Source organism: Protopterus annectens, chromosome 17.part0, assembly GCF_019279795.1.
Source record: "Protopterus annectens isolate FY-2018-M chromosome 17.part0, PAN1.0, whole genome shotgun sequence".
NCBI lineage: Eukaryota > Metazoa > Chordata > Ceratodontiformes > Protopteridae > Protopterus > Protopterus annectens.
This window is the reverse complement of record NC_056751.1, coordinates 69,319,959-69,336,534: the sequence shown is the minus strand read 5'-3', so window position 1 is coordinate 69,336,534 and position 16,576 is coordinate 69,319,959. Positions and strand designations below refer to the sequence as shown.

At 41.2% G+C, this 16,576-nt stretch overlaps 1 protein-coding gene across 1 annotated transcript in view; it reads right to left on the bottom strand.

Moving 5' to 3' along the window:
- The window catches only part of DNAH6 (dynein axonemal heavy chain 6), a 5,071,261-nt gene that overhangs the window by 801,849 nt on the left and 4,252,836 nt on the right, over positions 1-16,576 (bottom strand). Inside the window, exon 64 of the mRNA XM_044059309.1 lies at positions 15,482-15,654. Coding sequence (XP_043915244.1) covers positions 15,482-15,654 — 173 coding nt within the window. The remainder of the gene's footprint in view (positions 1-15,481; positions 15,655-16,576) is intronic.

Below are 16,576 nucleotides of genomic sequence, written 5' to 3'. Positions count from 1 at the left end.
TGAGGTCTCTCAAATTGCTGCAGGCGCTTTGTACATTACATGCAAAACGGGGTGTTATATTCAATTATGGGCCTGATTAGTGCCGAATATAGATGGGTTATAACCTCCTTTGCTCTAGAGGTTATGCCTTTGCTAATCAAGTGCGCTACATAGAACACCTTCTTTACTAAAGTAGACACATGATGGGCAAAGTTAAGGTCGCAGTCTACTCATGATGCCAGATCCCTTACCACTTTGTAGCTACATAGGGTACTGTAGTTAATTTGATAGTGTGAAGGGACATTGTTTTTACCAAAAGGAATGATGATGCATTTATTTGCATTTAGTTTGAGATTGTGGCTAAGACACCAGTCATCGGTCTGTGTAAGACCCCCGTGAAGTATGATGACATAATTTGGGAATATGATAATTGCACCTAGTTTGCAAATGTCTTCCATTTACTTTTGTAAAGTTTCCTCATAGAAGGTCTATGGGAAGATAAAAGTATATGATGGACAGGGGACAACAGCATAGGTTGTCTAGCTTTTAACGGAAGTAGAGAAACCATGCTGTTAGATTTAGGTTTGAGATATCCGGGTAAATCGTGCCTGTCAGGTGAGACAGGAGGTCTAGAATCAGATCCATAATCCAAGGTGAGTAAATCAGATGAGGCCACAGGAAGGGGAACCAAACCTATTGAGGCCAGTAAGGTGCAATGAGGATGACTTTGCTCTTCAACCTGACAGATTTTTGCAGAAACCTGGGGAATCAAGAAAGTCAGGAGGTAAGCATAGAGGAGACCTGGGGGCCAACTGTGGAGCAGAGCATCCCTAGGTAATTCCCACACTGGGGGGGGGGGGTCAGGGCAAAGAAGCGGCTGCATTTGTTGTTTAGGGGAGAAGCAAAATGATCACAGCAAGGCTGGCCCCATTGACGGAAAATCATTTCTATCACTTTCATGTTGAGAGATCATTTGTGAGGTAATAGAATGGGCCTGCTCAATTTGTCTGCTATGACATTGGATTTCCCCAGAATGTGGATTACTATCAGAAAGCAGTTGGATGATATCACCTATTGCCACACTCTGAGTGCTTCTCGACACAAGGGGTAAAATCTGGTTCCTCTTTGTTTGTCGATGTACCAAACTATTGACATATTGTCTGTCTGAATCACAACTGTCCCTAAAGGAAGAGCTTTCGGAAAGGCCTGCAATGCTAAGAGCAATGCTCTCATCTCTATGATATTGATATGGAGATTGGTCTCTTCGTGTTACCAAGTGCCTTGGACTGTTTTCTCCAGGAAGTGCTCCCACCACCCAGTCTGGCATGTGTCTGTGGTCAATATGGCCTTGGGTTGAGAGAGAATGAAAAGACGGCCTTTATAACCTGATCTAATCATATCCACCATCAAAGGTATTTCTTGCATGCCTGAGTGATCCTTATTTGGACTGACATTTTTAGATAAAGAATTGACAATTGTGTTGCTACCATCCATTGAAGAATTCTCTTATGAAATCTTGCCAGAGGGACTAATATTATGGTAGCTGGCACTGACCCCAAGGCTTGAAGAATTGACTGGGCTGAAATCTTTGTATTATGAACAATTTTCATGACCTGAGATATTATTGTTTGTACTCTCGCTAGAGTAAGTGAAGCTGTCACAGATACAATGCTGAAAACTGTCACTATGAACTCCAGTGTTTGAGATGGTTATAATTGAGATTTGTTGTAATTTATTGTGATTCCTAAAAGGGAGCAAGTTTGGAGTACCTGATCTCTTGCTCTTATAAGTATAGGCCTGGTCGGGGCAGTGATGAGCCAGTCGTCTAGATATGGAAACACCTGGAAACCCTGCATTCTCAAGTGAGCTGCTACCACCACCATACATTTGATAAACATCTTGGGAGCTGTGGTGAGACCAAAGGGCAGGGCTATAAACTGGTAATGACTGGCTCCCAGCTGGAAGCATAACTAACTTCTGGACTGCCTGTTCATTTTTATGTGATAGTATGTGTCTTGAAGGTCTATCAAGCACATGCAGTCATCCTTACCCAAAAAGGGAAAAATGGACTGAACTATGACCATCTGAAACTTTGTGTGTCAAACTGATTTGTTCAAGTTGCTGAGATCCAAAATTGGTCTCCAGTCCCCTGTTTTCTTTGGCCCTACAAAGAATCTTGAGCAAGTTCTGGAGTCTATATGGACTGGTGGGACATCTTGGATCACTCTTTTTTCTAGCAGCTTTTGAATTTCTAGTGCTGCTGCTTTCCTGTGATTGGGTGGAACACAGAGAAACCTGCATGAGGTTGGGGGCTGAAGGGAAAAGGGAATTTTATAACCTCTGGAAATGATCCTCTGCACCCATGTATCTTTTGTGATATCTATCCCGGCTCTCTGGTGCAGGGATAGATGATCCCCAATTGCCTCCACAGGGAGACAATCGGGCTTCCTTTCAGAAGTGCTGATAGGGTCTATCAGAGAAAGAAACTCTAGACCCATGGTTTTGTATGCTACCTCTGCTGCATGGGAAGCAGCTTCCATTTGAGTCCCCCCCCGCCTCTGAGAGAACTGTCTCCACGTGGATCTTGGAAAGAATTTTGAAATTTTTTGAACCCCATTTTTTGTCCTCCTCATTGGTTTATAGAGAAGGTCCCTTGAGGGGTCAAAAAACATAATCCCACAGCAGAGAATCCTTCCATCTTTTTTACACCTGGAGAGTGTATCCTTCAGTTTGTTGCTGAATAAAGAAGTTCCATCAAAAGGGGCATTGACAAAAGATGACTTGAAGGGCTCCCAGAGTCATGCAAGCACATCCATGCATGCCTCCTACTTGAAATGCTTGAACCCACTGCCCTTGAGGTACCCTCATGGACAAATTTAAAATGGACTGTAGGGTCACCAACTGTGAGGCCACAGAAGCCTGAGTCTCAGCAGTAGTGGTCCCTGAAAGAGAATTTGACAGTTCTTTTATCAAATCTCTTTGCAACCTAGTAAAATATGAAAAACGGTTCAGTGATCTACGAGCGAAGGTTGCTGAAGTATGGACATGCTTCCCAAACCTGTCCAGAGCCCCAGACGTCTTGTTACAGGAATGGACAGTGGAACTTTGTTCCACAAGTTCTATCTTAGTGCCTACTGCCATGACCAAGGAATCCACATGTAATCCCTTAATCTAGAATTCTCTTCCTGCTAGTGGTGCCAGAATTTGATCTGGTCTCTTGGGGATAGGTTCAACCGAGTCAGTACCTTCCATGCCCACTGAGAGACCAAATCACTGAGCTCATCAGTGGGCGGAGTGTCCCAAGAGGTACACAGGCTAGATCCAAATGCCTCCAGGAACCTGATTCCTCTGGAGAAAGATTGTGGGAGGACCAACCATCCCTTTGTTTAACAATTTCTAGAATGTCTCCAAATGGGATGTCTTCAGATGGTGATCTAGGGGATCCTTCCCCTTCATCAAAATAGGCATCTTCAGTGATAGATTCCTGAAGGGAATTAAGTGCCTCCTTTTGCACTTTCTCTTCTGTCGCTCGTCCTGTGTTATGATTCAAGACGAACAGGTGGGGTAGTTTGTTTATTTATTATATAGAAACACATCAGGATGGATAGCAGCAACATAACATATAAATGAACTGATTAACTGGCAGACCATTACATCTCAACAGCTGTCTACAAAATGGCAATCTGGCTCGCATGTGCTCAGTATTTATACACATGTGCAAGCCCATGGAAAGCTTTTTAAAGGTATACATACATACTGATCTACATCCCACCTCTTTAGTAAATTGCCCACAACAAAATGACATCTGAAAAAACATGCAATTATATAGACACTGAGAAATAAACACAATATTCATGTCCAAGCTGCCATGTATCTGGAACACGGTCTGGAAATGCAAACTGATCTAATGATATAACAATTAGGACTGGGTTTAGCAAAAGGGACAGTCATTGGTGAACAATCTGTTTCAGGAGTTTCAGGAATCTTCTCAGAAGCAGGGATATTTACTGGAATGTCCTCTGGAACTAGAACATTGGATGACTCACTCTGAGATCTGAAGTCTTTTTCACAGGCAAGGAGCTGCAATACAGGCTCAGACACAGGCACCAAATGTTTCCGATTTCACCTAAATTCTACTGCTTGTGATTCTGCAATGTACGATCTCAGCTCTGGACATACACTTTTCATGACTTCAATCTGATCAAAACCTTTGGACATCTATATCCTCACTATCTCCCCTTCTCATAATGGATTGAGTGGTTTGCTGGACTTATAATAGTACTTTTGGGACAAACCCTTTTTCATGAGTTGAGCTCTCACAGCTTTGTTGTGCTTAGCACAGGGAATCAACAGATTGCTACTGATTGGTATGGTTCTGATTTGACTTGACAAAATACTTTGTACAGGTGAACCAAGATGTTTATCACAAGGAACATTTTTGAGATTCAGAAGATTCAGAAAAACATCACTATTGTCTCATTTTGACTTCTCTAATAACTGTTTCTCACTTTGAACTGCATGTTCTGCCAAACATTTGACAGTGGGTACTCAAGGCTACTTGCAACATGAATAAAGTCCCACTCTTCAGCAAGTCTCTTGAACTGCTGGCTTGTAAACTGTGTACCATTGTCAGAAATAACTTTGTGAAGACTACCATGGACTACAAAAAGAAACATCTATCAAAACTAGACTTTTCAGTGTGTGATACCTTAAACCTCTTGTATAAGAGACAACATGGGATATATGCAAATAACCCTTTAAGGATATCAGGTGTTTCAGCTAAATGGCAAGTCTGAATGTCCATGACTTTTTCTTTTACTTTTATTTTTTAAGTCTATTTATGGACAATTTCAGGCCAATAAAGCCAAACCCCTCTAGCTGTAGACATGCATGTTTCTGCCTTGTTATGGCATCACCAGCACAGCACAAGAGGAATGTTTGACTTTTGGAAACACAGGGTTGAATTGCACGTCACACTTTGCGAAATCAAACCTCTCACCAGCACATACTCTAGCAAATGGTCCTGCTGACATAACATTGCACTTTGAACCTCTGACAACTTTGAGTTCTGTAGGTTTTCCATTTATCCAAACAGTACAAAATACTTCATTCTTTGCCCATAAATCTACTGCATTGACTGTTTTATTAAGCACAGATATACCATCAACATAAAAAGTAGGGTCACAGCTTTCTAATCGATCAACTTGTCTCCTTGAATGTTTTTGTCTAATAAAATAATGAGCCTCTTTTTATTTACAAAATCTTTGGAAATTATTCCACTTTTTTACATTCATGGCATTGCTAACCAAAAGCTAAGCACTTTTGTCTTTCAGACACATGACTGCCACCACAATTACAACAGTTGACTATGAGGCTAGGTGAGGGAACATCCTTTGAGCTTGCTGACTCACCATTGCACTTCACTGAGACTGTGCATGTGCTGGAATTTGCTAGAAAGCTACAGGGTTTACCAGGGACTGTTACAGGACTCACAGCTGCTGCCATGTGCTTGGGCCTGTTTCTTTTAACCACATGCTGCATACTATCAATATGAGCACTAGAAGATACTGGGAAGCATGCGTTTCTCATTTGTAATCATATCTGTGTGCTTTTCTGTGAGCTTATATAACTGCAAATCTCAATGGCCTCATTCAAAGTTAAATCACTGTCATGAAGCAAAATCTTTCTCTAAGCATCATCTTTGATACCACACACAAGACTGTCTTTTATCATCTCATCCCTTAAATCACCAAATCTGCATGCTATAGCTTTGTTTCTCAAGCCAGTTATATATGCTGTAAAGGTTTCCCCAGGCTTTTGATCCCTTGAATAAAATAAGTGCCTTTCCATTGTAATATTCATTTGGGAGTTACACATTTCTCTAAATTTATGTTTCAAATGCTTGGGATCTTTCCTTGTTTAAGTCAGTACCACTATATGGCAGTTTTCCCCCTCCTCTGCTAACACAGCAGGTGCATACACAAATGAACACTCTCTTTCAGTGCCTTCAGAATCAGCTAAATTAAGCAGAATAAATGCCTTTATATGAGCATCTTTATCAGTAAATGCAGCTTGTATGAAAATAACATACTCTTGCTCAAATACTCTCCAATTTCTGCAATATTATTATCAAATACAAGTGGAGCTGGTCTACAAAATCCATCTGCCATGCCAACTAATTATAGTAAAACACAATGCAGTCCTGGCCCACTTGTAATTATATATTAACATGCACACACACCAGGTACTTGTAATGACATTCAAATGTACAATAAACTCTTTGAAATACTGTACTTTGTGAAATAAGCTTTGAAATGGTATACTGTGAAAAAAATGTAGTGTAATACTGCACAAACTTGCAACCACTTTGTACACTTTGGATCCTTTGAATAGCTTTAATTAATGCGAAAAGTGGCACATATCAAAAAAATGTGGTCATTTTCATTATTTTATACATTTTCAGACATTGTTTCAAACATTTTCGTAACTATTTTGAATATTTTTATCAATATGTTGCAGTTTTGGACATTTCGTTTAACTAGAAATTCATTTTGAGCATTCTGAGTGCTTTGTTTTGTATTTTTTGAGTAATAAATCATTTAAGCAAGTTTTAATACCTGGAATTTGTTTCTGACCTGTTTTTAGAGTTGTAAGTACAATAGGGATGATCCATTCCTCTATATTCCTCCAACATTAACTGAGTGCCTCCTGGTCTTGATTCTTCATTTCATTCTGACACCATGTCACTCGTCCTATGTTATGATTCAAGATGAACAGGTGGGTAGTTCATCTATATGCTTTATTATATAAAAATACATCAGGATGGTTAGCAGCAACATAAAATATAAACAAACTGATTAACTGACAGACCATTACATACATGCATGCTTACATCTCAACAGCTTTCTACAAAATGGTAGTCTGGCTCACACGTGCTCAGTATTTACACATGTGCAAGCCCATGGAAAGCTTCTTAAAGGTATACATACATACTGATCTACATCTTCCAAGCTTTTCTACTGCTTTTATGGAATGCTCTGGAGAAGTATCAGAAGCGATGGTGATACTCTGCTGGGTAAATTGGAGAGGATAGCCTGACTGTCCCTGTGGAGTCGAATGTCATGGCTCAAGGCACAGAGGCAAATGAGATCCTGAAGGGAGATCAGAGGGGGGGGGGGACTGTCCCTCTAGCTGAAGGAGAAAACACTCTTGCCACTACCTCAAAGGCAGAATGTCCCAGGGAGAAGGAAGCCCCAATCATCACCGTCTACCCCTAAGGCAATCCACCTGAGGCAGAAGTCAGAGTTGGGCTGCCACACCCGAGGCTCCAAGGGGAAGAAATGGCTCCGAAAACTTCGGAGTTACCTCCAACACCTTGGATCTGACCAGGACTATACAGCTCCAAGGACCCTCTGGCTCCAAACTCATCCATTTGACTAGGATGCTCAGAGAAACTCCTTGCATCTGAGGATACAACTATCCTCAGATCTGATCGAGATGGTCTCCGCAAACTTGGATCCAAGAGTTCTGAAATGAACTGTTGGATTGGAAAAGTAGCTGTGGAGGGAGGGTAGGTAGTGGAGGGGTAAGGCAGACCAAGACTTCCTGACCCAAAGGGGTTGGAGCCAGGAGAACCCCCATCTGTATCTGCACCAAGAGAAATTTCCTCATCATCCTATCCATGTTGGCTTCGGTGAGATCATGGAAGAATGAGATGAGGCAATAGAAGGGGATTTTGAATGCCATCTCTCCAGAATGGGAGATGGGACCTTAGATGGCACTGGGTCAATGGAAGGCAAATATCTAGTTTTTGGCAGAGGCTTTGGATCCAACAAATTCAGATCCAAAGAAGTCTTAGCAGATTTGAGATCCAGTTTCAAAATGGAAGCCTTTGGATCTGATTTATACTTCTTTCTTGGAGGTTCTATCGAGGATGGAGTAGAAGAGTCATATGGTTTAGGGAACTTTTTTTGCAGTCTCCTTGGAAGTAATTTTAGGGTGTTGAGTCACAGCAATTGGTTCTAAACAGGTTGTAGGTAGTAAACCCTTTAAGATCAGTTTATTTTTATGATCTGTGATCGCTCACTGGTTGAAATTTTTAAAGAAAACACAGTCTATGTTAAGATGATCTGGGCCCAGACAATTTACACACAGATCATGTGCATCCAAGAGAGACAGCTTATGGCCACACTTTTTGCATTTTTTAATCCCTGAAGGACCTTTTTTGGATATCTTTAAGGTAGATGTAGAAAAAAGGAAGGATCAAGAAAAAAAATATTTTTTTAAGGAAGAGGCAAAGGAGGAAAACAATACCAAAAATGGTACAGAAAAGCACACTGAAGGTGTAAAAAGTAAAGTTAAAGAAATAAATCATAGCAAAAGATTAAATTGTACCAAAATACCAGCAATGGTAAGCAAAAGGGGATACACTATATGTAAGAAAAAAGGCAATATGAAGAAGAACCAGGTGAATAAAGACTTATCTTTAAACATTTGGTCGAGAACTGAGATGACCATGTCTATTTCTCGAAAGCACCAAACAAGACCTGAGATATGTTAGGTGTTGATGCATTATGGGTAGGGAGAAGCTCGAGAGCTTTTAGGTGTCCATGAGCTCAGTAATGGCTGAATTGGATGTGAGGATTGGATCCAAACCCAATAACCAAGGACTGAATGAAAACTAACAACTTCAGATCACTTGTTTGGACTTAAGCTAAGGTTTACCTTCTAAAGAATCAGAGTGACTGGACTCAGTGTCAGCTAGGAAATTAATGTTATCCTCATCAGACTCCGGATCATTCTCTGAAACAATAGAAAGGTCTCTAACCAAACTTGCACTAGAGCTGTATATGGGAACACAACTGACAGAAATAGCTGTCTGCAGAACACTGTTAACCAAGAAAATAAATCAACCTTATAAACAGCGGCTATATGATGAAGAAAGAAGTTATGTACTCACCATAATGTTCCATGTTTGTAGTCCATCTCGGCTAATTACAAAGCTCTAAGTCGGCTCGTGGCATGGTAGGTATCCCATAATGCACTAGTAAGAATCCGCAGATCTTGTTTGCTGCTGTCTATAAAAGTGATATAAAGTATTTCCACAAGGAAAAACAAAGATGAAAGATCTCCAACCCTAAGGAAGATAGACACTCTCTTGCCTCCAAATCCTCTAAGGATACATGGACGGGGGTAGGTGGGTGGGTTTGTAAGAATGAAGGGCGAGATGGACTACAAACATGGAACATTATGGTGAGTACATAACTTATTTATGTTTTGTAGTCCTATCTCGCCTTCATTCTTACATATGGGACAGCGTCCCTAGCATCTTTTTCTCGAGTGGCTCATGGGAATATACTACTAAGAACCGTGGAACCAAAGGAGGCTCTACTCCTGGAGGCCAAGTCCAATTTGTAACAAGTAATAAAGGTATGAGGGGTAGCCCAAGTTGCTGCTGCACATATACTGCCCATTGGAATTCTGGCTTGAAAAGTGGCAGATGTGGATATAGATCTGGTGGAATGAGCTTTAATTTTGAATGGGAAGTTCTTTGCCATTAGAAGAGTAAATAAAATATATGCAATTTGAAATCCAGCTTGATAACGTTATCTTGGAGACTGGCATTCCTTTTCTCATCTCTGAAAAAGATACAAATAATTGGTCTGATCTAAACTGTTTGGTTCTGTGTAGGTAGAACCTTAACTGTCTGTGTACATCAAGTTGATGAAACTTATATTCTGCTTTGTTTGTATGATTTGGAAAGAAGACTGGCAGTTCAATAGTTTGATTAATGTTTGATTGTGAACAAATCTTGGGGATGAAGGAAGGGTTAGTGCAAAGGGAAACACTGTCTCTATGAAATATCAAATAAGGAGGTTTGACTGAGAGTGCTTGCAGCTCTGACACTCTTCTGGTGGATGTAATGGCTACCAGAAAAATGGTCTTCCATGAAAGGAACTTTAAATCACATGTATGTGAAGTTTCAAAAAGTGGTGAGGTAAGTTTTGAAAGAACAAAATTTTGATCCCAGGGAGATACAGGTTATTGAAAAGGAGGTCTTAGTAAGATAGTGCCTTTTAAAAATGATCTACATAATCTGTGAGCCATAAGATTATGTTCATGTTGTCCCAAATGAAAATTGGAGATAGCTGCTAATTGAACTTTGATTGTAGCAGCAGCTGATTCCTGATGGAAAAGTTTGGTTAGAAATTCTAACACCAAGGGACTGAAGGCTGTGTATGGATCTATGTTCTTAGCTTGTGCCCGGAGAGAAAATCTTTTCCATTTGCTAGTGTACAATTTTCTCGTAGAAGGTTTATGAGAAGACGTCAGGATATGTGTAACCACAGGGGAGAAATCATGAAGCATGACTAGGGATGGAAGTAGAGCAGCCATGCTGTCAAGTTGAGGGTGTGGTGACAGGGATGGAATGTGCCTGACATATGTGTCAGAACGTCTGGTAATGGGTCCAGAGTCCATGGATCATCCAGAAGGTGAGGCCCAAGAAAGGGGAACCAAATCTGATGAGGCCAGTAAGTAGTGATGAGAATCATTCTGCTTCCCAAAGTCTTTGCTTTCTGGATCACTTTCTATATTAGCAGAAAGGGAGGAAAAGCATAAAGAAGTCCCGAAGGCCAATTGTGGACGAGTGCATCTCTTGGTGTCTCCCCCGGTGGGGGGATAAGCGTGAAGTAGCTGCTGCATTTGGAGTTCATTGGGGTGGCAAACAGATCTCAGCAAGGCTGTCCCCATTTGCCGAAAATCTGTTTCACGACTTTCTGATTCAGAGACCACTCATGAGGCATCAAGATTGCCCTGCTGAGCTTGTCGGCTATCACACTGGTTCTCCCCGGATATGCGTTGCAACTAGAAAGCGTTGGGAAGATATCGCCCACTGCCAAACACATAGAGCCTCTCGACATAGGGGGTAGGATTTGGTTTCCCCTTGTTTGTTTATATACCATACCACTGACATATTGTCTGATTGGATTGCTATTGTCCCTAGAGGAAGAAAGTTGTGAAGTGCTTGCAATGCTAGTAGCACTGTTCTCATCTCTAGAACACTGATATGCAAGTGAGCCTCGTGTTCTTGCCATGTGCCTTGGACTGTCCTTCCTAGATAATGCCCCCCCTATCTGAGAGGCATCCGTGGTCACAGTAGCAACAGGTTGGTGAGGAATGAATGGTCTCCCTATCATTAGTTGATTGGGCTGGATCCACCAATGAAGGTCCTTTTTGCAAGATTCCATTATTAAAATGGGATGAGACAGAGGCAGCTGCTGAAGAGACCACTAGGAAAAGAGTAGCCATTGTAGAATTCTCATATGTAGTCTGGCTAGTGGAACTAGAGTTATAGTAGAGGCCATGGTTTCTAGATGTTTGAGCACTGTCTTCGCTTTGACCTTGTGTTGGGGAAGCAGGCTGTATATTTATTGTCTTAGATTTTGCACACTGTCTGAAGGAAGGTGAGCCATCATTGCAATTGTGTCTATTTTTCTGCCTATAAAAGTCACATATTGAGAGGAAGACAAGGCAGACTTTTCCCAATTTACAGTAATGCCTAGCTGAGTGCAGACTTGGATGGTTAAATCCCTGGCTTGTAGAAGTAGGTGCCTGGTGGTGGCAGTCAGGAGCCAGTCGTCCAAGTACGGAAACACTTGGAATCCAAAACATCTCAAGTGAGCCGTTACTACTGCCATGCATTTGGTGGACATCCTGGGGGCTATGGTGAGACCAAAGGGCACAGCACAAAATTGGGAATGACTGGCTTCCAGCCGGAAGTATAAATGACTCTTCGATGCTCTCTCCATTTTTATGTGGTAGTACGCATCTTGGAGGTCTATGGAGCACATCCAATAGTCTTTCCCTAACAGAGGGACTATAGACTGCAGTGTTACCATTCGGAACTTGGACTTCTTCACTGATTCGTTTAACTTGCTGAGATCCAAGATGGGCCTCCAGTCCCCTGTTCGTTTTGGCACTAAAAAGAATCTGGAGTAAGTTCTGAATCCTATCTGGTCTGCGGGGAGGGTTTGGATGACTCTGTTTTGAAGCAACTTTTGGACTTCTATAGTTGCTTGATCCCTGTGATTGGGTGGAACATCTGGGATTTTTTTGGTTAGATGAGGTGGAAAAGAGAAGGTTATGGAGTATCCTCTGGAAATTATTCTTTGTACCCACTTGTCTAGTGTGATGTCGTGCCAGGCTTCTGGGTACAAGGATAAGCGACCCCCAACTGGCTCCAGAGAAGCGCAGTCGGGCCCCACTTCAGGAGCACTGATGGGGTCCTCCATGGAAGGAATCGTGGCCACCCTGATTTTGCGGACCCCCCCACACACCTCTAGGGTGACGTCGACCATTATTTCCTCCTCCTCTGCCTCTGGAGAAGGAATCACCTTGTGTGTCTGGGAAAAATCTCTGAGATTTCTTGAGCCACATTTTTCAAACAGAGAGGAACCATGAAAGGGGGCATTGGTAAATGTAGATTTGAAGGGCTTTGCAAAGTTACATAAGCGCATCCAGGAGTGCCTCCTAAGGAAAACTCCTGAACCCACTGCCCTGCTCGCTCCATCTGCTGCGTAAGATATCAGCCTCATGGCGGAGTTAACAACAGAGTTTAAGGTGGACAACTGAGCAGTAACCTTCTCAGGGACACCTTCAGTTAAAGTACCTTGGAGAGTATCTCCTAGCTCTTTTAGGAGATCTCTTTGAAGCCTAGTGAAATGGGTGAGGTAATTCAGCGATCTGAGTGTAAAAGCCACTAAAGAAAAAATACGCTTCCCATATCTGCCCATCATTCAAGACTCTTTGTTCGGTGGGTGGACAGATGAGGAAGTTTCTGCTAGTTCCTTCTTTGTGGCTGCTGCCACCACCATGGCATCTACAGGCACACCTTTGGTCAAAAACTCTTTTTCTCTAGGAGCTGAAAGAAATTTGTTTGGCCTTCTGGGGACTGGTTCCATGGCATCAGGATTTTCCCACACCTTTCAACTCACCAAATCTAACAGCTCATCGAAAGGTGGAGACACCCAAGAGACTAAAGGTTGAGACCCAAAAGCTAGTACCAGTAATAAATCTCTTGACCGGCTCCGAGGTATGGATTCAGTTATCAGCTCTGAAAAACTTGGGGCCGAAACTGGAATGTCTATGTCAGTAACCTCAACCGTCTCCGAAGGCAGAGGAGTCGAAGAGGTAGAAGTCTTGTCAATTTTGACAATTTTCTCTGGAGGTCCTGATTTTACAGTCAGTGTAGGAGACTGTCTTTTTACCGACTTGACCTTCCCTTTTTTTGAAGAGGGAGACCTGGAATGAGAAGAGGAAGAACTGGCTAAATCCTCCTCAAAAGAAGGTTGAAGGAAACCTTTCAGGATTAGTTTGTTCTTCCTTTTCTGGAGAACACGGGACCTAAAAGAATAGCAAAAGGTACATGACTCTTGAAGATGTATGCCTCCCAAACAACAGACACAAATACTATGCCCGTCAGTCAAGGACATTTTTTTGTGAGCATTGTAAGCATTACTTGAAATCCGAAGGTTTATGGTCTTTAGCTTCCTTAGACATACTACCACAACAACAATCACAGATTATTAGTGTAGAAAGATAATAATAAGAGAGGACAAGGTCCTCTAACTTAAATGGGCCTAGCCCTAAACAGAGGGTTAGGCGAGGTGGAATAAACAAGCACAGACAAATGCTAGAATAGGTCCTAACATAAAAATGGACATATGCCTAAGAAAGATTAGCAATAACTAGCACACTGAAAACAAAGGGATACCACTAAGAAAGGCCTGCGGAAGTGAAGGCCAACAATTAGCAACAACAATTTGCTATAAAAATTCAAAAACACACTAACTAACTACTACAAGTTAACAACAGTAAGCTATCAATACTAGACTAACTATTAAAGTAAAAAAAGAGCACTATAAAATATTCGAATAACAAAATATTCCAACTTAGCCATGGCCAAGAAAGAGAACACTTCTGCACTCGTAGACATGGCAAATGAAATCTGGGGATTCTTACTAGTGCATTATGGGATACCTAGCATGCCACGAGCCAACTCAGAGACTTCGAGCTTTGTAATCGGTCGAGTCAGAGCCGAGGATCGGCTCCGAACCCACATGTAAGAATGAAGGTGAGACAGGACTACAGAACATCTTGTGTTTCATTTTCTTGTGAACTTCACAACTAGATAAAATATCTAGGGACAGACAGACATGTTTGGCAAGTGGTCTCTTACCCCAGAACTACTCCTGGACCTAAAGGGCTTGATTCTTCCAAACCTGCTCCACAGGGCTTGCCTTTGGTCAACAGGTGCCCCAGGCAAAAGCGCTCTACAGTGACCCCCCCTCCACACACACACACACACACACACACACTATCTGGTACCCCCTGTGCTACATACACCATCCAAATTCATTTTTCTTCCTTTTTCTCACGGTATGTCATACTCTTCAGTTTTTCCTATATTCATTCAACATATTTTAAAGAAACCATTTCTTTACTACAAAAATATAAACAAAAAGATACTGGAAAAGTGCTCCTGGTAGAGCGGCGCCCTAGGCGACTGCCTAGTTGGCTTATGCTTATGGCTGGCTTTGCTGCTCCAGGTACTGGAACAGCCCAGGTGGATATGTCTAACTCCAGTTGCATAATGGCCAGCAAAGCTACACTAGATGGAGCTGCAGCAAAAGGATGTGGTCTTCAGGCTGGGCAGTAGCACCAAGAGAATCACTAACAGTTTGCTGAGGCATATTGAATAATGTATCACAATAAGCTCTTAAAGTTTCCAGTAATAAGTATGTCCCCACACAACTAAACTCTGCCAAGCTGTGCTATTATCACAAAAAAAAACACTTTGAAATGTGTTCTGAATTGTTTTGCTGGCAGAAGTTAAAGAATTCCAGTATATAAAGTTCAAACACCAAAGCAACCAATGTGCCAAACCAGTGTGTTAAAATTATCCCCTCACACTTTTAACCACATTAAACTGTCAGAGAGAGAGTAAAATGTCCAGAGTCAGTCAAAACCTATACATAAGATCAATCTGACAAGGCAGGCATCCCCTATTTACCCGTCAAAGAGACTGTTGCAATTATAAGACAACAAAATATTGTATATTTTTAGAGTGTTTACACTAGTCTGCAACATTTTTCTAGCAGTTTCTTAATGTTTTATGTTCTACACATTTATGAGTCCACTGAAAAGAATCTTACGGGTAATTCCCTGATGCTGAACATGGTGGGACAAAAGTCAACAAAGTAGCATTTCAACACATAAAATAATAAAACATGATGTATATCAAGTCAAACATGAACAATGTCTAGGTAGAAGAAATGTACACTAAGAAATAACGTATAATGTAGTTAAATTAACTATCAGGAAATATTATACTAATGGTTATGAAGCACCACACTTCAGTCTATGTTTTTATGCAAGTATAGTATTTGCCACTTGCATGACTTGTTTTGTAGCACAAACGTAAACAAAACTAGTAGTTCACCTTTTCTTCGAGAAAGCTTTTAGTGAAGATTAATTTCTGGAATGCAGTGAGTCTTTTATTCCAGTGACCTCTGATCAAATTGTCATTCTGATCTTGTGGCTGATCTTCATATGTTGGCAATTCAGGAACATAGCCTTCAAAAGACTCTGGGTTGATCTGAATCTTCAGAGATCCTGCAAAGGATGCATTTTCAGTCAGTAAAAAAATGTTTTGAAAAATACCAATGCCAATACCATACCACATTAAAAGGGTAAAATAAAATATAATTCCAGGTTAAAAAAAATTCTTGTTATTCCTTCTGTCATTTAGCAGCCCTTTTACATTATGGCCGCTGCTACTTTTAATACACAAATTTACTTGAAAATAAATGGCAAGTCATTGCTGCTTTCAATTGTGTAAAATGCAACAGCAACTATATCTAGAGGTAGATTACACAGAATAAGAAGAAAAGTACAGCTGTGTATTAGGTACTCACCATAAAGTTTAGCTGCATGGCACCTTCCAAGATAACAGACCATCAAGGATGATGTCATCAGGGCAGCCTTAGGCAAAACAGTCCTTAAGCTGGAGCTGCTCAACAGATCTTCCAAAGTAACTTTTTAGGGAAAGGCTCTTGTTTTCTCAGGGAATCCTCTGTCATTAACGTTGATGGAGGAATGCCTAGATGAAAGACAGGCAGGTCTTCCCACCACAGTTATTCCCTGTGCAAAATTCCCTCCCATACTGTCATTAAAGAAATTTCTGAAGTGCATAGAAGCAGAACTCTCAACTGTCCCTATTTTGGAGGAACATTACTATTTATAAGCCTAGTTTACCCTTGTACAAGATGTCCCTATTTTTAGAGGTACTGTATGTCTCTATTTTCAGACTTGATTTACCCCTTTAACCAATTTTCTGCAACCTCCTCATCACATGTGATTTTTAAAGCTGTCTAGTACGCAGAAAATCACACATGACCAACCTTCTAGTGTCACAATAATTTAAAGAAAGACGACATACATCTTACAACACTTTTCTGAATCAAAAGTAATTGATGTTGCATGGCAGAACTTCATGATGCACTTCAATGTAGTCTATAGATTTTACACTTTCTCT